Source organism: Eschrichtius robustus, chromosome 4 (assembly GCF_028021215.1).
Source record: "Eschrichtius robustus isolate mEscRob2 chromosome 4, mEscRob2.pri, whole genome shotgun sequence".
Classification (NCBI taxonomy): Eukaryota; Metazoa; Chordata; class Mammalia; order Artiodactyla; family Eschrichtiidae; genus Eschrichtius; species Eschrichtius robustus.
In genome coordinates, this window is record NC_090827.1 from 99758998 (window position 1) to 99784230 (window position 25233).

Here is a 25233-nt window from a genome sequence, read left to right on the forward strand (position 1 = left end):
GCTATACATACGGGTGTGAGTTAATATAAGGTTCTGGAGCTGGCAGTATCTATCAAAACTACAAATGTACATATCCCTGCAACCAGCAATTCCACTTCTAAGTGTATGTCCTACAAAAATACTCATGGATATGTGGCTACTACACAGAGTTGTTCCTAAAAGAGAAACACAGGTAGTTGTATGCCAAATGCAAACTGGCTAATAAATTCTGTTACATCTATATTATGCATATGGAATACTACACAGATTTTTTTAAAGAAAATTATTTTTTTTTGTGGGGGCAGGGGGGGTGACCGCGCCACGCAACTTGCAGCATCTTAGTTCCCCGACCAGGGATGGAACCCAGGCCCATGGCAGGGAAAGCATCAAGTCCTAACCACTGGACAACCAGGGAATTCCCAAGAAAAATAATTCTAAATGTATGCTAAGAACTCAAGAATGATTCACTTTTTAAAGTAAACATAATATATAATATACAAATACAATAATATGAGCCCATCTGCCCTCTAGAAAACCCAAAGTATGTGGAAAATTGTCTGGAAGAATATATCTCAAAATTTTAAAACTGGTTACCTCTGGGGAAAGAAGTAGAACTGGAGGCTTCTAAACTATCATAATAATGATACAAGAATATATTCCTGTATCAATTGCATAACATTTCAAACAGGCAGGAAGAGCTTATACAGACAATCTCTCTCACTCCTGATCTATTTGGCCTGATCTAGCTCCTACTCTATTTATCCAATGATACAGAACTTAACTGAATGGCACTGGCTACACAGAGCAGAAGCACAAGCAGCCTGTCTTGGCACAGATTTATCTTGGCTCAGGCTCCCTAATGACATTCACAGCTGCCAGTGACACACACCTCAGGTCCAGGGAGAAAACAGCCACATTCTCACTCGGCCACTACTCAGGCTTACCCTTCGACTGACTTTGTTTTCCTCCACTTGAAGGAATGTTTACAAACTGAGCACTCATGGTTTTTTAATTAATTCATCTGTCTACTACAAGAACATCCTGACTGGGAGGGACAGAGGACAGAGAGTACCCAGGTATTCCTCTTTTTTTTTTTTTTAACATCTTTATTGAAGTATAACTGCTTTACAATGGCGTGTTAGTTTCTGCTGTATGACAAAGTGAATCAGCTATACATATCCATACATCCCCATATCTCCTCACTCTTTTTTTTTTTTTTAATTTATTTATTTATTTATTTATTTATGGCTGTGTTGGGTCTCTGTTTCTGTGCGAGGGCTTTCTCTAGTTGCGGCGAGCGGGGGCCACTCTTCATCGCGGTGCGTGGGCCTCTCACTCTCGCGGCCTCTCTTGTTGCGGAGAACAGGCTCCAGATGCCGAGGCTCAGTAGTTGTGGCTCACGGGCCTAGTTGCTCCGCGGCATGTGGGATCTTCCCGGACCAGGGCTCGAACCCGCGTCCCCTGCGTTGGCAGGCAGATTCCCAACCACTGCGCCACCAGGGAAGCCCTCTCCTCACTCTTGAGTCTCCCTCCCACCCTCCCTATCCCACCCCTCTAGGTGGTCACAAAGCACCGAGCTGATCTCCCTGTGTTATGAGGCTGCTTCCCACTAGCTATCTATTTTACATTTGGTAGTATATATATGTCAATGCTACTCTCTCACTTCATCCCAGCTTACCCTTCCCCCTCCCTGTGTCCTCAAGTCCATTCTCTATGTCTGTGTCTTTATTCCTGTCCTGCCCCTAGGTTCTTCAGAACTTTTTTTTTTTTTTTGCAAGATTCCATATACCCAGGTATTCCTGAACAAAATCTCGTCTCCAGATTTCCAGAACTCACCTTCCTCTAGCACAATTTAAAAGTTTAAGGGGAATTCCCTGGTGGTCCAGTGGTTAGGACTCGGTGCTTTCACTGCTGAGGGCCCGGGTTCAATCCCTGGTTGGGGAACTAAGATCCCACAAGCCACACAGCGCAGCCAAAACAAAATTTTTTTTTTAAGTTTAAAAATAAGAAGAGGAGGGCTTCCCTGGTGGCGCAGTGGTTGAGAGTCTGCCTGCCAATGCAGGGGACACGGGTTCGAGCCCTGGTCTGGGAAGATCCCACATGCCGCGGAGCAACTAGGCCCGTGAGCCACAGCTGCTGAGCCTGCGCGTCTGGAGCCCGTGCTCCGCAACAAGAGAGGCCGCGGCAGTGAAAGGCCCGCGCACCGCAATGAAGAGTGGCCCCCACTTGCCACAACTGGAGAGAGCCCTTGCACAGAAACGAAGACCCAACACAGCTAAAAATAAATAAATAAATAAATAAAACCTTGTGATATAGAATAACCTGTTTATCAACCTTAGCAGCACCATCCTTCCTTTAAAAAAAAAAAAAAATAAGAAGAGGAATAAGAAATCCTTCATGAAGGCTTTGCTGAAATCCCCAGTCCAAATTAATCACTCCTTCTTCTTCTGTACTTGTGAAATGTCTCTATTATAAGGAGTCATTATGTTCATCTTTGTATTACAGTAAAAGTTATGAGCATAGCTGGATTCCTCACTAAGGTACAAAGAGCCAAAGACCAAACTGTCTTAACTCATCTTTTATAAAACTTAAGGTGTTCAAAGATCTTGCCTGTAACAGGTTTTCAAGAAATGACTCCTCAATAGAATTTGTTGAAAATAGTTTAGTGCACGGTACTAAGAATAAAAATGTCAATAGGAAATATCAAATCAAATAAGAAGGATCAATGAGAAGTTTTAAATGGAGTTCCAGTTCAACTTTTTTGGTTAAATGAAAGCTTTGAGTTGGAAGAGAGAATGTAAACCTTAAAAACCACTACACGTCATAGGCAAAAGCAGTATAGAACTTTTAACAGCGTTTAAACAGAAAAAAGTTCATCTCCTTTGCAACCTAAAGGAAAAAACCTGTTTGTATCCCCTTACATCACACGAGCCTAAATACAATTACAGCTTCTTCATTTTCTGATTATTTTACCAGTTTCCTATATAAAACTTTGCCAAAAAAATGAAAATACAAATCTCATTTATGACATTTTGCGTCTGTTTTCCTTGTGACCTATATTTGACAGTAAAAACAAAATCCTGCCTTCTCATATTTTATATTAAATACAATTGATAAGCATCTAAAAATTATTTGAAAAATGTTCAACTTGCTGAAAATATTCCTTGACAGTGGTATATGTTATGCCACGCTCTGAAGAGTACTATGAATTATAAATGACAACTGCAAATTAAGAGCTAACACTTACTATTAGTAAATTCAGTGTGTAAAAAAAATTGTCAGGTATTATCTCCTTTATTTACTACCAAACTCTATGGACAGGTATAATTAATTCCATTTTACAGATACACAAATTGAGGCTTAAAGAAGTCAAGTAACTTGCAGAAAGTGACATTTAAGGGATAGAGCCAGAATTCAAAGCCTGATTCCAAAATTAATACAGTTGATCCTTGAACAACATGGATTTGAACTATGCAGGTCCACTTACGCACGACGGATTTAAACTATGCAGGTCCACTTACACACGGATTTTTTTTTTTTCCAATAAATACATACTATAATACCATGCAATCCATGGTTGGGTGAATCCAAGGATGCGGAACTGTGGGTACAAAGGGCCGACTGTAATGCTATATGAGGATTTTCCACTGCACAGGGGTCTGATGTCCCTAACTGCCAAGTTGTTCAAGCGTCAGCTGAACTCACCTGCCACTCACCCTATGCATTTAACAAATCAAATCAAAACAAGTGTAAAGTCTGTTCTGTTATAATGTGTGTTCTTTGCTGTGAATTACTTCTTAGGCAACTAGAAATAGAGGAATGATGCTAGTGTAAAAGGAAGTTATGTTGCTTCATACACTATTCTTCCTAGCATGTTAATGTTTTGAGGCAAATGGGGAAAGCTTTTCCACAAATAAAGATGAAAGCTTAGTAAGAGATAAATATTTTAAGGAAAAAGCCCTGAAAATCTACAAAAGTACTTTTCTTTCTTATGAGTAGTAGCTGGTTTAGCGGCTTCAGGAATTGCTACTCTTTCAGCTAGCTGGGTTAACCTATTTGACAAAGCTGCCTGTGCAGATGAAGAAGCTGCAAAAAATTCCCCCTGTATTAAAACAATGGATTGGGACTTCCCTGGTGGTGCAGTGGTTAAGACTCCATGAGCCCAATGCAGGGGACCCGGGTTCAATCCCTGGTCAGGGAACTAGATCCCACATGCAGGCCGCAACTAAGAATTCGCACGCCACAATTAAAGAACCCACGTACTGCAACTAAGAAGCCGGCGAGCCGCAACTAAGACTCAGAACAACCAAATAAATAAATATTAAAAAAAAAAAATGGATTAATGAAGAAAAGCTACACATAGGATTAGATTTTTAATTTTAATGAAAATAGTCTCTTAGAAGCAATGCCCTTCCAGGACCTACAACTAGAAGAGGCTGAATCCAAGGTTCAAGATTCCAAAGATTGATGGTAATACAAGATACAAATGCTAGTCCTTTGTTTTTTTAGGATTGCTATTGTTTTTAGTTAGTATCCAAGATCACAGTTTCATGGAATTTCACTAGTCTGTCCCAAGCCTTTTTTCCCCATGAGTCTTGTTACTTTCACCGCACAATTTTGCAAATCTCAAGTTTTGTCAAGGTGATTGGTTCCAGGACCCCCTTGGATACCAAAATCTGCAGATGCCCAAATCCCTTATATAAAATCACACAGTATTTGCATATAACCTATGCACATCCTCCCGTATATATAGTTTTATTATTGTTATTCTTTTTTTTTTCTTTTTCGGCCGCATTGGGTCTTAGTTGTGGCATCCGGGATCTTTCATTGCGGCGCACAGGCTTCTCTCTAGTTGTGGTGTGCAGGTTTTCTCTCTTTAGTTGTGGCACGCATGACCTCTGTAGTTCGTGGCACACAATCTCTCTAGTTGAGGCACATGGGCTCAGTAGTTGTGGCACGTGGGTTTAGTTGCCCTGCGGTATGTGGGATCTTAGTTCCCTGACCAGGGGTTGAACCCGCATCCCCTGCATTGGAAGGCGGATTCTTTACCACTGGACCACCAAGGAAGTCCCCCCCTCCCATATACTTTAAGTCACCTCTAGATTACTTATAATACTTAATACAATGTAAATGTTCCATAAATGCTATGTAAATAGTTGCCAGCAAGTGGCAAATTCAAATTTTGCTTTTTGGAACTTTCTGGATTTTTTTTCTCCCCAAATATTTTCAAACCACAGTTGGTTGACTTCTCAGATGCAGAATCTATGGATACAAAGGAGCAACTGTATATGGCATTATGGCAGAAACTCCCGTGTGCATTAGACAAAACAATCTCTATGAATCTTTAGTACATGGATTTATCAAAATGCCATGGATGGTTTTTTGTTTGGTTTTGGTTCTGGCTTTTAAAAGTGTGACGTAAACGTCAATGCTACAGAGAAAATAATAAAAGTGTGTTAAAACTGCTACCATTAGGATAAAAATGCAGTAGTAGCGATTAATGACATTTTGATGATTTGTTGTTGATCTTTTTTTTAAATATTTATTTACTTATTTATTTGGTTGTGCTGGGTCTTAGTTGAAGCAGGTGGGCTCCTTAGTTGCAGCTCAAGGGTTCCTTAGTTGTGGCACTCAAACTCTTAGTTGCGGCATGCAGGTGGGATCTAGTTCCCTGACCAGGGATTGAACCCGGGCCCCCTAAATTGGAAGCACGGAGTCTTAACCACTACACCACCAGGGAATTCCCTGTTGTTGATCTTTAAACAAAGATCAATGTCAACTAATCGTGATCCCAAAGTAGACATGAGGGGCACGCATGCACGCACGCACACACACACACACACACACACACACCCCAAAGCAGTCCTTAATGTACTTCATTTCTTAACGCAACAACTAGAGAAGATGATCCTATGGGGAGTGATTCTATTGAATAATCTATTATATAAACTAAGGCAATGGAGTCTACCCAGCATGCATGTATTTCCAAATTTATAAATACAGCATCAAAACAGAAAGCTCGGGCTTCCCTGGTGGTGCAGTGGTTGAGAATCCGCCTGCCAGTGCAGGGGACACGGGTTCGAGCCCTGGTCTGGGAGGATCCCACATGCCGCGGAACAACTGGGCTCGTGAGCCACAACTACTGAGCCTGCGCGTCTGGAGCCTGTGCTCCGCAACAAGAGAGGCCGCGATAGTGAGAGGCCCGCGCACCGCGATGAGGCGTGGCCCCCGCTTGCCACAACTAGAGAAAGCCCTCGCACAGAAACGAAGACCCAACACAGCCAAAAATAAATAAATAAATAAATAAATTTAAAACAGAAAGCTCATGTAGAAAGATAAACATAGTCTGTATAGAAAACAGGCCATATAATGCAGATATTTTGATACACAGTTGCCCAGAATTAATTGTTTATAACATAAAGCATTCTCAGAAAAAAATCATTCAAGTGATGCCTGGAGACTGAAGTATGTGGTTAAATGTAGGTTCAGGTTCTGGTACTAATTCCAACATGGAAAGGGGACTTTTCATACCAACAAGCAGTTCCCTGGACAGCAGAAAGGTATCCTACAATTCAACTCAATTCTGACACTATCTACCCGGAGATAGATCTCCGAGGTTCCAATGAACTCCAACTTGGGTTTCAGAAGCCAGTCTCAAGCCCAACTTATTAAATGTGTTTCTGACCAGCCAGCTATATAGATCAGAGGTTCCCATGACCCCTTCCTTGGGTTCGATTAATTTGCTAGAGTGGCTCATACTTACTACATTACCGGTTTCTTATAAAAGGATATAACTCAGGAATAGCCAACTGGAAGAGATGCAAAGGGCTAGGTATGGGGAAAGGGCCACAGGTTACCTCATTAACATAACAAAAGACACATTTATCGCTCAGGAAATTCCATGGGTTTTAGGAGCTGTGAGCCAGGAACTGTGGACAAAGCCAAACACGTATGAGAAATATATTCTGGTCATCTGATGACCAGATTTATAAATCACAACATCACAGTGGTAAAAAATTTGTTTCTTCTTCCCATTAGTCTTAATATTATACCTCCCTATTTCCCTGTTTCTATCTAAACAGTCTCAGTATTATGATCCTCGTATATCAGAGATTACATACTTATCTATACAATATTACCACATTTATTGTTTAAATCAACAGGGTTGGGGGCTTCCCTGGTGGCACAGTGGTTAAGAACCCGTGTGCCAATGCAGGAGACGGGTTCGAGCCCTGGTCCGGGAAGATCCCACATGCCACAGAGCAACTAAGCCCATGCGCCACAACTACTGAGCCTGCACTCTACAGCCCATGAGCCACAACTACTAACCCCACGTGCCACAACTACTGAAGCCCACGCGCCTGGAGCCCATGCTCCGCAACAAGAGAGGCCACAGCAATAAGCCCACACACCACAATGAAGAGTAGCCCCCACTCGCCACAACTAGAGAAAAGCCCACATGCAGCAACGAAGACCCAATGCAGCCAAAACTAAATTAAATCAATTAATTAATTATTTTTTTTAAAAAAAAACAGGGTTGGGAGAGACCTTTTGCATTATAATAGAATAAAGCAAGAAAATTTCAAGTAATCATTTAAGAAATCCAAAATTATTGTGTAAAACACTCATTTACTCCAGGAAAGTTCCCTTCCTTTATTAATTACCTTTGGCTTGAGCAAATAAATTAGTTTATCTTCCCTAAGTGTCATCAATTTAGAGTGAAAGTTATTCAAAATCACATTTCTTGCCTGAGTGACATTTTTTGATCCATCACCATGCAAAATCCAGAAGCCATGCCAGCAAATTATTCCTGTACATACATCCTCATCTCCCAATCTCACACCCAAAACCTGTTTCCCATATCAAATGATGGCGACCCTGTAATTACCATTGCTCAGACCACAACATGAGGTTCGCTTTGATTCTTGTCTTTACTTCACATACCATATCTAATCTAGGAACGCTTTGCCTCAGGGTCTTTACATTTGATGTTCCTTCTTGCTGGAATGTTCTGTCCCCACATACAACATGCCTCACATTCTCACCTTATCCTTAAGGTCCTTTGCTCAAGTGTCACCATCTCAGAGACCCACTTTATCTTGTTGCAACCTCTTTCTGATACTCCCTATCCTATTTCCAACACTCTTTCTCTTCTGAAGCCTTTATCTCAGTAAATATTTAACTTATTTGGTTTTCATCTCTCTCACTAAAATGCAACCTCTATACACTGGCAGATTACACATATTTTTATATATATATTTTGGTCTGTTTTGTCCACTGGTATATCCTAGTGCCTGGGACATAGTTGGCACTCAAAATCCTCTGAATACATCACTAGGGCTCAGTCTATGTCAGATGATCCCAACCTGAGAGAATAAAAGGTGTTCCACAATGTGAAGGGTTGATAATGGTGCCCTCACTGACTGATCTGTTTCAGCACATCACAAATTACCTAGTTTAATGACCTGAGCCCTCAAAAAACAGGTGAGGGACTTAAGATAATTTCTGCAACAAAAGAGGTATTGGAGATAGTACTAATAATTTAAGCACACTAAATAAATAAATGGCAGAAGGGTACCTCTTCCTCCTAGTATTCCCTCTTTACCAAGTAAAAATAACGATTAATCAGATATAACAAGACAGTCAAAAAGAAGATAGAAATAACCAAGATAACTTTTTAAAATATAGATTTACATCTATTATCAACAGTAACTTCACCGTATATATAAATTTTGCCCCAAAATACTAGCAAATGACAGTGCAATCACAATTAGTAAAATACTTAAAATTTTAAGTACTTAAAACATAACAGGTCTCTATAGGTTGTGAGTTTTTTCTCTCTGGCAAGGTTTAAAGTCATGATTTTCAATTCAGTACTTTAGAAAATGTCATTGAGTTTACATGCCTCTTTTGTGACTTCTTATAAAGCAGTGTAAGATAAAAAGCCACAGGGACTTCCCTGTCGGTCCAGTGATTAAGACTTCGCGCTTCCACTTCAAAGGGCACGGGTTCGATCCCCGGTTGGGGAACTAAAATCCCGCGTGCCGCGGTTAAAAAAAAAAAGAAGCCACATATCATGGGAATGACTTATTCTTCCTGTCATGGTAGAAAAGGCTGAAGTATGACTTGGGGAGCAACATGAACATAAACCAAAATGTATTTTTCTGTCAGTAAATTACTATATAAATATGCACAGAAAACACTGTTGAAGATTATGGGGGGGGCGGGGATTGGTATTAGAAAAAACTACGTAGTGTGGGAAATTTGTCATACAGTAGGTAGTTATGTTTTTTCTGATATGTCTCAGTTTATTTAGTATTTGCTGGCTTCTTAATGAAATGCAAAGTTTTCTAAGAAAATATCTATAGGAAAACATATTCTCAACTGCAAATTCATTCTACAGTTAAATATTTACAGAGTGCCTTTTACATGACAGGAACTCTTATAGGTACAAGGGATAGAAAACTGAACAAAAAGACAGGATGTCTTCAGGACGGAGCTTCTTTGACCTCTTTTAATTAAAGCTTTTTATGGAAAATCAGTTAAGAGTATTATCTGCTATGAGAGTGGCTGCTTTAAGCAAAATAAAACAAGATTTCTATAAAAAGCTTACTGAGATCCCATCACACAAGAAACTCATTCATTTCATCTTTCAATTAGGAAGCAAAGAAAATGACAACAGAATGACACAAAGTACTACCAGATGTGTCATGGATATGGCTAGTTACACTATATCTTCATGAAACAGGGAGTAACCATGAATACCTTTTGTACCACATAGAGGTTTGCTCTTCATCTTGTGGCAAAGCACTTAAAAGGTTTCGAAACTTGACGAGTAACTCATTTTTCTTACACAAAAAGGTCACCAAATTGATTACTTTTCCTGTGAAGACATGCAACTTCCTGTAGTATGTGATCTAGCAGTTACTTCTGTAAAATTAAAAACACTTAAGGTAAGCATGGCATTTTAAACAATGGCTTTTCAACTATGAAAATCACCTGATTTGTATAGAAATAACTTAAAACTAGCCCTTTGAATGACTCTCACAAAGTATTAACCAAGATTTTTAAAAAATAATGATGCATATTATATATACCACAATTTAAAAAATAACAAAGTAAACTTAAATACACTGCTCTCAAAAAATACTTGTGGGGCTTCCCTGGTGGGACAGTGGTTGGGAGTCTGCCTGCCAATGCAGGGGACACGGGTTCGAGCCCTGGTCTGGGAAGATCCCACATGCCGCGGAGCAACTAGGCCCGTGAGCCACAACTACTGAGCCTGCGCGTCTGGAGCCTGTGCTCCGCAACAAGAGAGGCCGCGACAGTGAGAGGCCCGCGCTCCGCGATGAAGAGTGGCCCCCGCTCACCACAACTAGAGAAAGCCCTTGCACAGAAACGAAGACCCAACACAGCCATAAATTAATTAATTAATTAATTAATTTAAAAAAAATACTTGTGAAGATAAAAAGGGGTTCTACCATTCTATTCAAAGTATCTTCAAAATTTTGTTTACCTCATTTTTATCATAAAATTTTTTAACATTTGAAATTTCTATAGATACTTCAATATGTATATTAGTAAAGTACAACACTTCATTATAATTTATTAATACACAATCACATATACTGGGGTACATGTTAACTTTCTACTGATATAGGTAAACAACCAAAAGTCTAGAGACTATAGTATAGTACAAAGCAAAACAAAGTGCTGCACAGGCCACATAGCTCTTGTAGTATATGGATCAAGACCCCAAAGACAGGCAATCTTCTTTGGCTTCATATGAATTAATTAAATCCACCACCTCAGTCACTAGGGACACCAAGCAAAAAAATATGAAAGAATCAACGAATAAACATCAACCCTTGAGGAGAAAAACAATACAGAATATTTTCCCTCATTAAAATGAGATAGTCAGGACTTCCCTGGTGGTCCAGTGGCTAAGACTCCACGCTTCCACTGCAGGGGGCACGGGTTCAATCCCTGGTCAGGGAAGTTCTACATGCCACATAGTGTGACCAAAAAAAATTAAAAAAAGAAAAAAAATTTTTTAAATTAGATAGTCAATGTGGAAAGACTCTGAAAACTGAAGAGAATCAAGTTCATGAATGTCTTCATTGTCACATTACTGAATATGTGCCCCTCTCCCCAACAAAACCCCCTTTAATGTTGACTTTCCATTAATACATGAGAAGCTGCACAATGCTACAGAAAAGGCACCAACAGGAGTTTCAATTTAAATTTCATCCCCTTCCCTCTTTGTGTTCCTTCCAATAAGCATCTAAACAAGTCAAGCCTATTCCTCCATCACAACACCTAGGTTCCATTCCCACCAAGTTCTGAACCACTGCTCTTGAAAGAGCTGTCTCCACTTCCTCAACCTGTGTCAAACCACATTTTAGCTCCCACCAGTTCTTACCAACTTGAAGCCCTAAAGTGCTAAACTAGTGAGCATTTGTGTTTATCCCATTTGCCCTCTTTGTAGCATGTGACACAACTGACAAGTTTCCCTCCTCCTAGAAGTACTCTCTTCATTTTTGAGATATTACACTGTCTAGGTTTTTGTCCCACCTCTTCTATTATTAGTTTTCCTTTACTAGTTTTTATACCTCTACTCACTCCTGAAGTATTGATGCTCACCAGTGGTTTGTCTCTGCTTAACTCCACCTCTCCCTGAGGAGATTTTGCCCACTCCCAAGGTTTTAATTAACATCTAACAGTCTTCAAGTATGTGTGTACAACCTTGACCTCTCTCTCCTGAGCTCCAGGAACCACACACATAATTTATATATGTAACTGGCCACTGGATATCTTCATCTAACTCTCACAATGGCCTCAAACAAAACATGTTCAAAACCAAAAACTCCCCACCAACACTAACTCTACTCTTCTACTATGCCATTTATCACAGTGCCATCTAATCTTAACAAATGGCACCACCATCCCCCACCCCAACAAAATGTGTAAAGCACCAGAGTTTTTTTCCTTCTTGACAATTTTTTTAAATATTTATTTATTTATTTATTTAGTATTTATTTATTTTGGCTGCGCCAGGTCTTAGTGGCAGCATGCGGACTTCTTAGTTGTGGCATGCATGCGGGATCTAGTTCTCTGACCAGGGATCGAACCCGGGCGCCCTGCATTGGGAACTCAGAGTCTTACCCACTGGACCACCAGGGAAGTCCCTTGACAAATTTTTAATAGCTCCAAAATCGAGATATACCCACCAAGACTCTATTCACTCTTACAACTTACCCCAACCAGTTATACTAAAGAAATAAAGCCCTACCCTGTCTTTTCAAAAGGTAACCTGTCTTCACAAATTTTGTCACTAGATTCCTTTCATATATTTAAAAATGACTTCAAAAATACAGATCATTCTTGCTGCAGAATAAATATAGCTTACAAATGCAAAGTTTTTAGAATCCTAATAGTTGACTCGTGTTTTTGAAATTTTAGGAGCATAAGTATACATGTGGATCCCCAATATGCGTTTGTTTTAAAATGTCCAACAGGGGAATTCCCTGGTGGTCCAGTGGTTAGGACCCTGCACTTTCACTGTCGAGGGCACGGGTTCAATCCCTGGTCAGGGAACTAAGATCCCGCAAGCCACAAAGCGCCGCAGGGCCAAAAACAAAACAAAACAAAATGTCCAACAGAAAAAGGAAAACAGACACATTAAAAGGGAGAAGATAATCCTATTAATAGCAAATAAAAGCTCACATTAGAGCAGAAAAAAATATGTGATTTTGTCATTTCAAGTAACTGTATCACTGTATTCTCTGAAAATCTTCCTTGTACACCACAGAAACCTATCCTTAATCCTAACAAAAACCTACCAATGCCTCAAAGCACTGGATGGGCTAGTCATCTGACCAAGCAGAAATGAAAACAGCACAAATGTCAGAGCTAATGAAAGTCAAAAAGTGTAAGAGGTAGCTAAGGAATCCCTGAGAGGACAGCTGAGGCATCAGTATCCATTACTAGGTGATTCCTCTCACAGGAACAGACTATCTTCCCCCAGGAACGTGGGAATTATATATACTCTCAACTTTGGTAAAATCTCAAGTTCACTAAGTCATTTTAATATCTACATCATATTCTATTGTCAGGTGTCATCTTTCAAAAGTACACCAAGTTGGTGTGATTAGGAAATCATCCAACATAAACAGGAACCTCAGTAGCACTGTTAGGGACCAGTGCTGGAAAAGCCATCTGTTTATGGAAATAATACTTCCATTTCCCTAGTGATTATAGCTACCAGTGACAACTGTAAGATCCCAAGAGAAAAAAAGAAAATTTAACTGCCTCAAAACTTTAATTATTCATATAAACTAGCCAAGAAACTAAAGTTAAATGTTACACAAAGGGCTCTCTAACCCCCTAATATTTTTTGGCTAATTATTCCTTCAGTAGCCCACATCTGCTCTGCTAAAATCTGATTATGAATCAGAAGCAACTCACTGGGAATGCTTTTTTTTTTAACTTAAAGGAATAAAACACTTTATTTTAAAAATTTGAATATGCTTCAAATGAAAGCTGCCCCTTTATTAAACACCCACAAGTTCCAAGCTTTGTACAAAACATTAGAACACTTGTTCATACTCTTTTAGAGCAAAATTGCCTGTTCTGCCACACTTGTTTTTTCTTGACATTGACATTTTAGCTCCAGTCATAAAATGACCAGTTCTTTAAGATTTGATCAAGAAACAAGTTTCTGATCCATAGAAGTAGATCATGAGGTTAATGCAGAAGTCAACTGGCGAAGTTTCTGTCAACTGTTACACTTCATGTCCTCTTCCACCTCTGAAACCACCACCTCTAGCACCTCTGCCACCTCCTCTTCCTCCTCCTCCTCGACCTCCCCGGCCACCGCCTCTTGGAGATCCCTTCTCACCTGAGGTTGAGGTAGAAACCTCTGCAACGGCAGCGGCTTACATGGATCTATATAAAACTTCTGTAGTTTTTTAAAGGAAGATGCCTTCATGTTCTCTGACAATTTAACTGAAAATAAAAATCTCTAAGCTGTCCAAGTATTTCATCCACCTTTCCAATTTGTTCTTTGTTTTCTAAATAAACTGGAGCACTGAAATCAGGCACCTTATTCTCATCTGTGGAACATTTACAAACTATGTCATCTTCACAGGGGTGCAGGAACTCTCCTAATAAAACTACTTGCTCTGGAGGTCCTTGGTCCTGGCCTTTGTTAAAACCTCCGCGGCCGCCCCTCGTCCAAATACTCCTCTGCCGCCGCCGCCTCTGAAATTACCGCCACCTCCACCTCGGAAGTGGTGGCTGCCGCCGCCGCCGCTGCCTCCGCGACCTCCGCCTCGAAAAGACATGCTCTGCTCCCACCGGAGCCACGTGCATCTCAGGCCCTGGGAATGCTTTTCTATCTAAAAGTAACTGGGGATAATAACCACAATTCACAAAAACTGTTATTTTTAACGTGCATAAAATGCTGTCCCACACAATAAAAGGACAGAAGTTACTGTCAAGGTTTAAACTCTCCTAACTACGAGGAAAAATGAGGCAATTTAACAACAAAAAAGTTCATTTTAACAGCATATTCAACCTGTACTTTTAGAATATCTTCAATACTAAGCAATTTGGGCTTCCCTGGTGGCACAGTGGTTAAGAATCCGCCTGCCAATGCAGGGGATATGGGTTCAAACCCTGGTCCGGGAGGATCCCACATGCCACGGAGCAACTAAGCCCGTGCGCCACAGCTACTGAGCCTGCGCTCTAGAGCCCGCGAGCCACAACTACTGAGCCCGCATGCCTAGAGCCGGCGCCCGTGCTCCGCAACAAGAGAAGCCACTGCAATGAGAAGCCCGCGCACCGCAACGAAGAGGAGCCCCTGCTCGCTGCAACTAGAGAAAGCCTGCAAGCGGCAAGGAAGACCCAATGCATCCAAAAATAAATAAATTTATAAAAATAAATAAATACATAAATAGTTTAGAGATTTGCAAATATATACTCTAATAACTTCCTAAATACTGACTATAATCTCACATATACAGTTATGGGGGTTTTTTGTTTTTGTTTTTTTTGGTCAGGGAGCCTCATTTGTTTCAACTATCGTTCTACCACCCTTCCCTTTTTTTTTCTTTTTTTGAAATAAATATTTTCTAGAATTCTTTTCATTGGAGAAATTTATCTTCTAGATATTTTGATAGAAAATACCAAGGCTCAGCTTATTTCTTGTAACTCAGCTCCAGGTGTGAGCTTTAGTATCTCAGAGTAAAACTACTTTTAATAATTTATAGTTAACTATTTGGATCTGCTCAAGAACGTATTAAAACCATATACTTTTGAAATGAAAACAGGTATACACATTGTGCCTAAAACTATATGTATGAGCTAATCATACCAAATGGAAAATATTTAGTTCCAAACAATCCAACATTTAAACAGCAGACACAGGTAAAGCATCATCCATAAGTGCTATTATACACAGTAATTGCTGAGGGCAAAAATATTTAATGACATAAACCATGTCCATAAAACAACTAAAATTACAATTTACCTTTACACATATCCAAGTAATACACTTAAAGATCATCAAAAAGTCAAGCAAAACATTCCAAATTCCTTCAAAGTCATAAGAAATAAAGAGCAGTAGCAGAAATGACTGCTCCAAAGATTCCCAGGATAGAAACACTCTCTCAATTTGTACTATCCTAACTCACTCCCCTCAAAACACATTCACCCTTAGGGAACAAACACAGAATTCATTGCAACTGTGGCTACAATTTGTAAGCAGCCTTTCATTGCTCCATAAAGGCTCATCATTGTAGAAGTTCATCAGTTTTTAAGCCACATCCACAGCTGCTGTCTTAGTTAGAAAAACAACAAAATTTGACAGCAGAAACTTTAAAATAAAACAGACCTACATAAAACAAAATTAAAAGTACTCCAGTATAATAAAAAGAATGAATGTATCTAGAGTACCAAAAACATGAGACTCTTGAGTCATTTTTAATAGTGATACCTTTCATTTACATGGTGTGAGAATTACTCTCTAGGCTCTCTGGCACATATAGTATCATTTCTAACTTAAAGCCTAGGTCAAAGATATCATTTACGCAGAAAATAAGCAAAGCAGGGATATTACCAAATTAGTGGTGAAGAGAATCTATTTCATGACCACCAGCCTGTGTTCTTTCCACAACCTTCCTTCCAAAATCATATTCTAAAATTCAGAGGCAAAAATCCCACATAAAACTGTTCTAAAAAAATATCTATTGAAAAAAGTCTATTAAAAAAAAATCCTGCATAAACCAATCCCCTATTCAACTTTACCCTCCTGCCTCAGATCTATTCTCTGCCTGGACTGAGGGAAGGGGCTCCTCTGGTTAGTGAGCACAGCCAATCATGTGTTGATGGATGACCAAGCGTTAACTACATATGGGGAAGCATTATCACATATGAGACTGCACAATCACTAGAAGACGTTCATGGCAATGGAATTGGAATCCAGAGACATGAGTTCGAATTTCAACTCTCCCACCAACCAACAGGTGAGCTTGCTTATTAAGTTTCTGTAAAACAGAGGAACACTATCTTCCTCACTAGAGGATGGCAAGGGCTAAATGCAACAACAGACCTCAAGGCTACTGAACACCATATTCAGGTAATAGATTATATTTAAAACACATTAGATGAATCTGTATTTATACCAGGGGGCTTATAAAATTTTATAAGTATAACACATAGTAGTAAAAGTAGGACTTCAAATCAAGGAGAAAACAACAGACCATTCAAAAAGTGATGCTGTTAGAACACTTCGCTCATTCATTCAACAAATACATACTGAGTACCCACTACATGCCAAACACTATATTCTAGTGGGGAAGAGAAATAAATAAAAGGCAAATAACATATATTGTTAGAAGCTGACACATGCCAGTGAGAAAAATAAAACAGGGAAAAAGCACATAATGTGGGATAAAAAGTAGGATAAATGTAGTAAAATCAGAAAGCACTAGAAAGGAGACCAAGAAAAAGGTGCCAGTGAGGTGGGAAACTAGAAGTGTGGTATCCTAGAAGGCAAAAAAATGTTTGAACAAGACACCAAATGCCACTGATCAAGTCAAATAACATTTGAAAAAAAAAAACTACTACATTCACCTGTGTGGAGGGAATTGGTAACTGTGAGAAAAGCAGTTTTGCTGAAGTGGTCCAGACAAAAAGCCTGCTTGGAAAAGATTTAGGGGGAATGGAGTAAGAATAACTGGAGATAGAACGAACTCTTCATACGAAGTTTGTTGCAAAGAGGAATAGAGAAATAGGAACTAGAGGGGAGTGCAGAATCCAGAGAAGAAATAACAGCATGTTTGTATATTGTCAAGAATGCTTCACTAGGGCTTCCCTGGTGGCAGCAGTGGTTAAGAATCCACCTGCCAATGCAGGGGACACGGGTTCGAGCCCTGGTCCAGGAAGATCCCACATGCCTCCGAGCAACTAAGCCCGTGTGCCACAACTACTGAGCCTGCGCTCTAGAGCCCACGAGCCACAACTACTGAAGCCCGTGCACCTAGAGCCCATGCTCTACAACAAGAGAAGCCACCGCAACGAGAAGCCCGCGCACCACAACAAAGAGTAGCCCCCACTTGCCGCAACTAGAGAAAGTCTGCGCGCAGCAGTGAAGACCCAACGCAGCCAAAAATAAAAATCATAAATCAATAAATTTATATATTAAAAAAAAGAATGCTTCATTAGAAAGGTAAAAATTGAGACCAGAGGAAAGGCTAGTGGGCTAACCAATGTCCTAGAGTAGCTGAGAAGGGAAGGGATCTAGGGCACAAGTAGAGAGTTTGCCCTAAAGTTTGGAAGTATACTCGCCCCACTGTAAGCAGTGCATTATCTCTGGGGGTTGAGATTTAGGTGTGAAGAGGAACTATCTTATTCACTTTATACTGATTTCAGTTTACAAGTAACATGTATTTGTCTAAATTACTTTTTAAAAAACTCAAGACAGGATTTTAGGATGGTGGTGGCAGCAGCATAGTTTTTCAATCTCTCCACATAAAAGAGCACCTAGACAACAAAATCAAAATCTGTGGACACCATTTACAACAAAATTAGGTTGCCAAGTAACCCCAAACCTCTAAATACTAACAACTGTACACTAGCAAACCACCAACAGCCATAGACTAAAGAAGGAACTGACAAGGCTATGACAGTGGTCCAACCAAGAGATGAAGCTGACCTGGAGAATAAAGCAATGGCAGTGAGCAAGGAGAGGAGAGCCCAGAATATGAGACAAGTAATCTGGAAGCAGAAAGGGAATGATTTGGTCATTAACAAAATAAGAAAATACAAGAGTAGGAGGAAATGAGGAAAATACGGAAGGTCATTTTTACCTGCTGGATGAACAATGGCATTAATAACAGATATCAAGCCTATTTTATAAGATGGTATAACAGGTCTAGTTGGTGGAAAAAACATGTTGTTTTGGAAAAAACAAGTTTGGTGGGCCTACAGAACAACCAGTAGTAGTTTTAGAAATATGGATCTAAACATCTGAGGTGATGATACACATATCAAGTCAAAGAATAGATAAGACAAAGAGAAAGACAAAGATTGCAGACCACAATATTTAAGACTAGAGGAGGAATAGGTAGAAAAGATGGAATGTCCAAGAGATAAAGATAGTGTCTTATTAGTCATGAATAAAGACACCATGGTCAACAAAAACAAAGGAGGCAGGAAAATTAAACAAGATTTTGGGATCCAGTTGAAGGGTTATTTATTGATGGCCTGGGATGAAAAACCAGATTTTAACATTTAACAAAAAAGGTAAGTGGTAAAGAAGAGATCTGGCCCTGGCTTGAATGAGAAATAAGAAAGGAAATCAACAGTAAGCAATTCTTACAGAACAGCCTAGTCTGGCAGCCCCTTGCATACATACATTTGATCCTCACAAGAATTCTGAGATATGCTCCCCACTCTACAAATGGAGAAACTTAAGTTACAACACAATTAGGTAACTTGTCCAAAGCCAAACAATGTGTATACAAAATAGTTAAACCACCTGAAAATTGGTCTTTAGGCAGAAAAGGAATAAGACAATAGATAAAAACTAAAAACACAAATAGAAGAGGATTAACTGATTTAACATCATCCCAGGAGTACCTGACAAGATTGTTTTTTAAATGATACAAAATTTTACTTAAAGATAAACGATGCTACTTCAGAGAACCTTCTGAGTTCAAACACTAGCCAAGAACATATATTTACTTTTAAAGTAATGTAATAGAGAAGAATATAATAATCTCCTTTTCCTTAAAGCCTTGTGTTAGGCTTACCTATGTCTGGGACTGTCTTGCCACCTAGTAGAGAGCTTGGAAGCTTTCAACTGATTAACATTTAGGTGGAGAGATAAACAAAAGCTCTCTGAGTACATGGTAGTGCAATGACAAAGGCAGAAGGGAAGCTGTGTGAACTTGGGATAAATCACTAAATCCCTGACCCTCGGACATCTATAAAATGGAGATACTATCTCCCTTCACAACGTAGTTGAGGACTCAGTAGATAGTCAACAAAATGTCAGTTCCCTAATCCCCTTAAATATTCTGTTTGCTAAACTACTGACATCTTTAATATATCAATAAAATAGAATGTTAGCATTTCCATTTAAAACAAAAAAAGTTGAAGAATATGCTCCCAAATTGATAACAGTAGTTAATTTCCTGGTGGAAGACTACAGTGGCTCACTTTACATGACATATTTAAATAACTTTTGAGTTTCTTTTAACAAACATTATTTTTCCAACAAGAAAAATAATCAAGATGAGTGTTTACAGATGACATTAACTAGCCCTTAAGGAAAACTTCCACTCAAGATAGTCACTTCCCTGAAATGATTTTATAAACAAGATATAATACAATGAAAAAATAAATCAACTGCACACCTAAGCTACCATGTGAATTTAAATTGTAATGTAATTTAAACGATATTTAATGTACCAAATGACAACTTCCAGGACTTACAGCTAAGAAACTAGGATTAAATTAATAACATGCCACTAAATTCTGTATTAAAATGTACCCATCACACTATAGCATAGGAGAAGGCCAGGATGAAAAATACTTGTTTACCAATAATTATGAAATCATCTTTGAAAGCTATGGCTCTCCAGGTTTGTTTTTTTAACATTACAACAGTGAAGCAACAACCCCCACTAGTTCAGTACAATCCATTTAATCAAATAATGACACTCATTACTGTAAGCTGTAAATAAAGTACCAAACCAAAACTATCACTACTACCTTTGGAATGCTGAAATGGATTTAATTCACTTCCTTGACATTTGGATAAGCACAGATGACAGACACAACAGATTTAATGAATTCCATAATCAAGAGTGTCATACTGTTTTGACATAAATACACTAAAAAATATCACTGTATGAAAATCACCAGGTTCATAAACAAGCCCATCTTTCAGTATATGATTTCAAGTTGTGGCCTCCTTCCCTATATGACAGTCTTCTTTTTTCTCAATCTCCCCTCCTGTTCATTTTCTCTTCCAGAAGCTTTGGAAATAGCCAGCTGCAATTTAGTGCAGGTGGCAAAACTAAGAAGCTAAGGAGGCAAGAAGCAGAGACTGGAGTGAACCAGGTAAGTGAACCCAGGCAGTTCTTGCATAGGGGCAACTAAAGCAGGCTGGGTGAGGAGGTGTGCAGTGAGAACAAATGTGTGGCCACCCTGGTCAGTCACAAGTACAGTACAAGATAAAGAACGCAAGCAGCATCAAGAACAGGAAAACAGCAAAGGAAGAAAGAACAGGCAGGCTCAGAGCTGACCGCTTATTAAGCAACACTGGCAGCAGCACTCCCGGGCTTGGGGCTGAGAAATTTGTATTCTTGGCCTAAGCCCACAAAAATAGGGGGAAGAAAGTATTTTAAAAAACAAAGTGCATGTAACATTAAAAGGCAGCTGAGTGGTATAAATACAAAAGAGTGAAAGACCAGCATAAATCTCTCCCCTTAAAAAACAAACCAGAACAAGTCTCAGCTCAGGCACTGAATGTGTCTCAGCCACTAGCTAATTGTAAATTATTTACTCTGTCTCTGCCTACGTTTAAATGAGTGGTTACTTTAGAACATATGATTAACAAGGTATTTTCCAGGTCTGAAGTTTGCTGAATCTAACGGATTTAACAATCTATAACATTTGTCACACAGGATGTAGTTACTTCCTATGGTATGTTTGTTACTCCACAACAGAGAGAGCACAATACACCAGAATATAAATAAGAGAATACAGAATCGTGTCCAGTATCCCTACAGACCACACTTCATCATCATCTCTCATTAAATCCAGGAACAAATTCCCAATCTTCTCCTTTAAAGCAATTCACAAAGTCTTAAGAAAAAACAAGGCCTAAAATCTAAGCACCAGGCTTCACTTTAAATACACTCAGAGATGGGTAATTTAGTCACTGTGAATTTTAACAGGACATATTCTAATGCCATTACACTTTTCTGTTTTTCAACACTCTGAGGTTTCTATTTGCTATATGTTTCATATCCCACTTCAAAAAGTATAGTCCAGAACTGGCAGAAAGCTAAACAATAATCCAGGGTGTCAGTTTATCAGTGGGCTCTACATACAAAAACCAATCTATGCTGAATTTCAGCTTTATCACTTAGACTAAGTGCCACCTAGTGGCAAGTATTGTATTTTATTAAATCCATTCAAGTCATGTTCATCCAGCAAGTACAATCTGGCCAATAGCAGTTGCTCCACAATTATGCAACAAAAGTAAAATATTGGCCTAGTCTTTACGAAGCTCGCTGATAGATTAGATAAATGGATATAGACAGAAGAAAAAAAAAAGATAATACAGGTATATTTACACAATTGCAGAAAAATGTTAAACGTTATAGCAGAAGCATGCAAAAATATTCAGTATTTATTTAAAAGCTAAAAGAAACACTGTTATGTAGGCTCTCTTGTACCTGTTCACCTCACTCAGACTTTCCCACCTGCAAATACGTCATCACCCAGGTTTCAATCGTTCAGTTTCCCCCCACCCCATCCCACCTTCTCTTCCATTCTTCTCCCCACCCCCCCCATCTAATATCCTTTAAATTCTGTTCCAGAAAGGAAGAGGAGAACCTATTTTTTGAGCACCTACTACTCCCAGAACTGAGTTAGGCATTTTATATCCTGTATCTCATTTAATCCTCATATCGATACCATGAAGTATTATTTTCTCCCACTTTTTAGACAAGGGCAAGACTTAGATTAAGTGCAATGCTCACAGCCACAGATTTTATCTACTGCATCGATTCCAAAGCTCCCTATACCACCCACCCTGCCCCCAAAAGTGCTGCTTTGTTCCTTCCACTCCTAGGCTTTCCAAGATCAGACTTTGCTCATATATATTTCTCTTATGTTCTCCATCAACTCCAATCTATTTTACACTACAACTAACCCTCGAGCAGCACTGGTCCACTTACATGAAGATTTTTTTCAGTAATGAATACTAAATACCACGTGACTCAGGCTCGTTGAATCTGAGGATGGGGAACCATGGGTACAGAGGAACCTCAGGTACCTGAAGGTCCTACTACAAGCTGTTCGCCCCAACCCACCCCCCCCCAACCTGCGTTATTCAAGTGTCAACTGTATCTACACCCAGCCTCACCTCTTCAAAACTCGGTCAGTGCCCCCCCCATCCCTGTTTGATATTCAAATCCTTGGTTTAGCACTCAAGGTCCTCTAAGAGGCCCCAACCACTTTTCTAGCTTTATTTTCTACCACTCCCTATGATCTCTCCTCTCAAATTAAAAGATAATCATTTGCACCCATGTTCCCACCAACATTATACATCTGTTATACACATATAATCTCCCTTATTATCTGTGTACTTTCCACTAAATCATGAGCTTCACTGGACCATTTTTTAGCCATCTTTAAAAGGTTTTATACAGTGGTCTTATACCTATTAAGTGTTCAATAACTTTAATAAATACATTATTAAAACAATTATAAAGAACCACTAAAGCATGGTTATACTCTTCATTTCCCTTAACCATTCCTTCATGTCTGGGGATCTCAATGTTTCTACCTCTTCCACTTGGTGTATGGATCAGGAGCTCTGTACAGAACTACATAATTTTTTCCATGAAAAAGTTCCTCATACTCAAACCAAAAGTTAAATGATTTGAAAAAGTATGCTGGAAACAATGGAGATAATAAAAAGTTCAGTGGTTGCAGGATGGGATAAGGGAGGAGAGAGCAATGGACAGGCAGAGCACAGAGGACTTTCTAGGGCAATGAAACTACTCTGTTTGATACTACAACGGCACATACATTTGTAGATACGTTATACATTTGTCCAAACCCACAGAATGTACACCAAGAGTGAACCCTAACGTAAACTATGGACTTGGGGAGATAATAATGCGTCAGTTAAGTTCATCAGTTATAACAAATGTACCACTCTGTTGGGGGATGGTGGTAATACAGGAGGCTATTTGTGGGGGGGGGCAAGGAGTACACAGGAAATATCTGTACCTTCCCCTCAATTTTGCTGTGAAACTAAAACTGCTCTAAAAAATAAGTTCCAATTAAAAAAAAAAAAAAAGGAATTCCCTGGTGGTCCAGTTGCTAGGACTCGGCGCTTTCACTGCTGGGGCCCGGGTTTGATCCCTGGCCGAGGAACTAAGATCCTTCAAGCCGTGTGGCACGGCCAAAAAAAAGTATTCTGGATAAAAAAGCAAGATCTTAGTGGATCTGCAGTTTTCCAAAAACGGAATACCACTGTTCCAAAAGAAGTTGTTTAAAGAAAAAATATGTAACACTGATTCTCTATTTTATAAAGCAACTGATATTGCAGTTATATAACACAATCTTTACAACACTAGTAAAAAATAACAGGGTTTCATAAAGCGATAAACACTTTTCCTAGTTATATAAACTTTTTATGAGAAACTATTCTTACTCATTTACAACTCTATCATCTATTTAACAAACGCACAAAAAACATTAGTTCTAAGACCAAATTAAAAATATGGAATATAGATGGGACTTCCCTGGTGGTCCAGTGGATAGGACTCTGCGCTCCCAATGCAGGGGGCCAGGGTTCGATCCCCGGTCAGGGAACTAGATCCTGCATGCATGCCGCAACTAAGAGTCCACACGCCACAACTACAGATCCAGCCTGCCGCAACTAAGACCTGGCGCAGCCACAATTCATTAATTAAAATACTGAATATCGAAAAGAAAGCACGGGAGGGGAATTAAAAAGGGTCAACTTGATTTTCTAGTGTACTCCATCTCACATCCAATCAGCACAGCATTTTCATTGCAAGGCTTTTGCAACTTAGGATACCCAAGATGCAGTGGTTTCTTTTTGTTTTTGTAAATTTAACTAATTTAAATATTCCCAAAACTGCCATGAACTTACCAATGTGACTGAAAAGCTGTCATGCTTATCACTCTTCATTGTCTCAACACAACAAACCTATACAAATATTTATACAGATAAGTAATTACTACCAATTATACAAACCAAGCCAGAGTGACTCCAATGCTTGCTTTTTCCCCAGTAGTAAGTTGTGTTCAGGAAATGCATTACCCTTTTCACACCATTAGGATATCATTTCACTCCCTGAAGCAGAATCAGGCCTGATGAGACATAAGTGACATCATGATGTTGTACCAGGCCTAACAGGCATCCAGAACTATGGGCAAGGTGTCCTGAGAGATGGTAGCAGCTGGGCATTCAACATTCCTACATCATTATGGCTGTCCAAGCAGAGAAGAGAGCAGCAAGAAGCAGACCCCAAAAAGTTGGGGGTGACTCAATGACAACATGTGTGGTCAAGCACTAATGTATCAAATATGTCTGCTCAAAATGCCAAGGCATATATTCAAAGGGCTGCAGTCCTCTGCACTAAATACACTGCTGCCTTCCTAAGACATGATCCACAAACCACAGGTTGCAATATAAGAAAGCTCATCTTGAATCCTGCCGGTGAAAGGTTACCAAAAGAAACTGATTATTAAAATTAAAGTATTTGTATACAGTGCTTTAAAATCACTTACACATCCATTGTTTTATTTGACACATATTTTACCTTATTTGATAGTCACAATGTGTCCAGCAGATAAACACAACAAAATTATCATTCCTTATTTTATAGAGGTAGAACCTGAAGCTTAAAGAAATTATAAGTAATCTGTCCACAAAACCTGAGCCTTCCTGAAGATTATAAACTTCTTATTTGG

At 39.3% G+C, this 25233-nt stretch overlaps 1 protein-coding gene and 1 pseudogene across 5 annotated transcripts in view; both read right to left on the reverse strand.

Annotated features, from left to right (window-relative positions):
* RBPJ (recombination signal binding protein for immunoglobulin kappa J region) overlaps window positions 1–25233 on the reverse strand; it is a 118746-nt gene that overhangs the window by 88300 nt on the left and 5213 nt on the right. The window contains exon 1 of one of the 5 annotated variants that reach the window (XM_068543131.1): window positions 9745–9763. The exons of the other annotated variants lie outside the window; for them this stretch is intronic. Within the exon in view, the coding sequence (XP_068399232.1) occupies window positions 9745–9758 (14 nt within the window). The 5' untranslated portion in view covers window positions 9759–9763. Of the gene's footprint in view, window positions 1–9744; window positions 9764–25233 lie in introns of those variants that run through there. 5 annotated transcript variants of the gene reach the window in all.
* On the reverse strand, window positions 13764–14324 carry LOC137764442 (H/ACA ribonucleoprotein complex subunit 1 pseudogene; annotated as a pseudogene).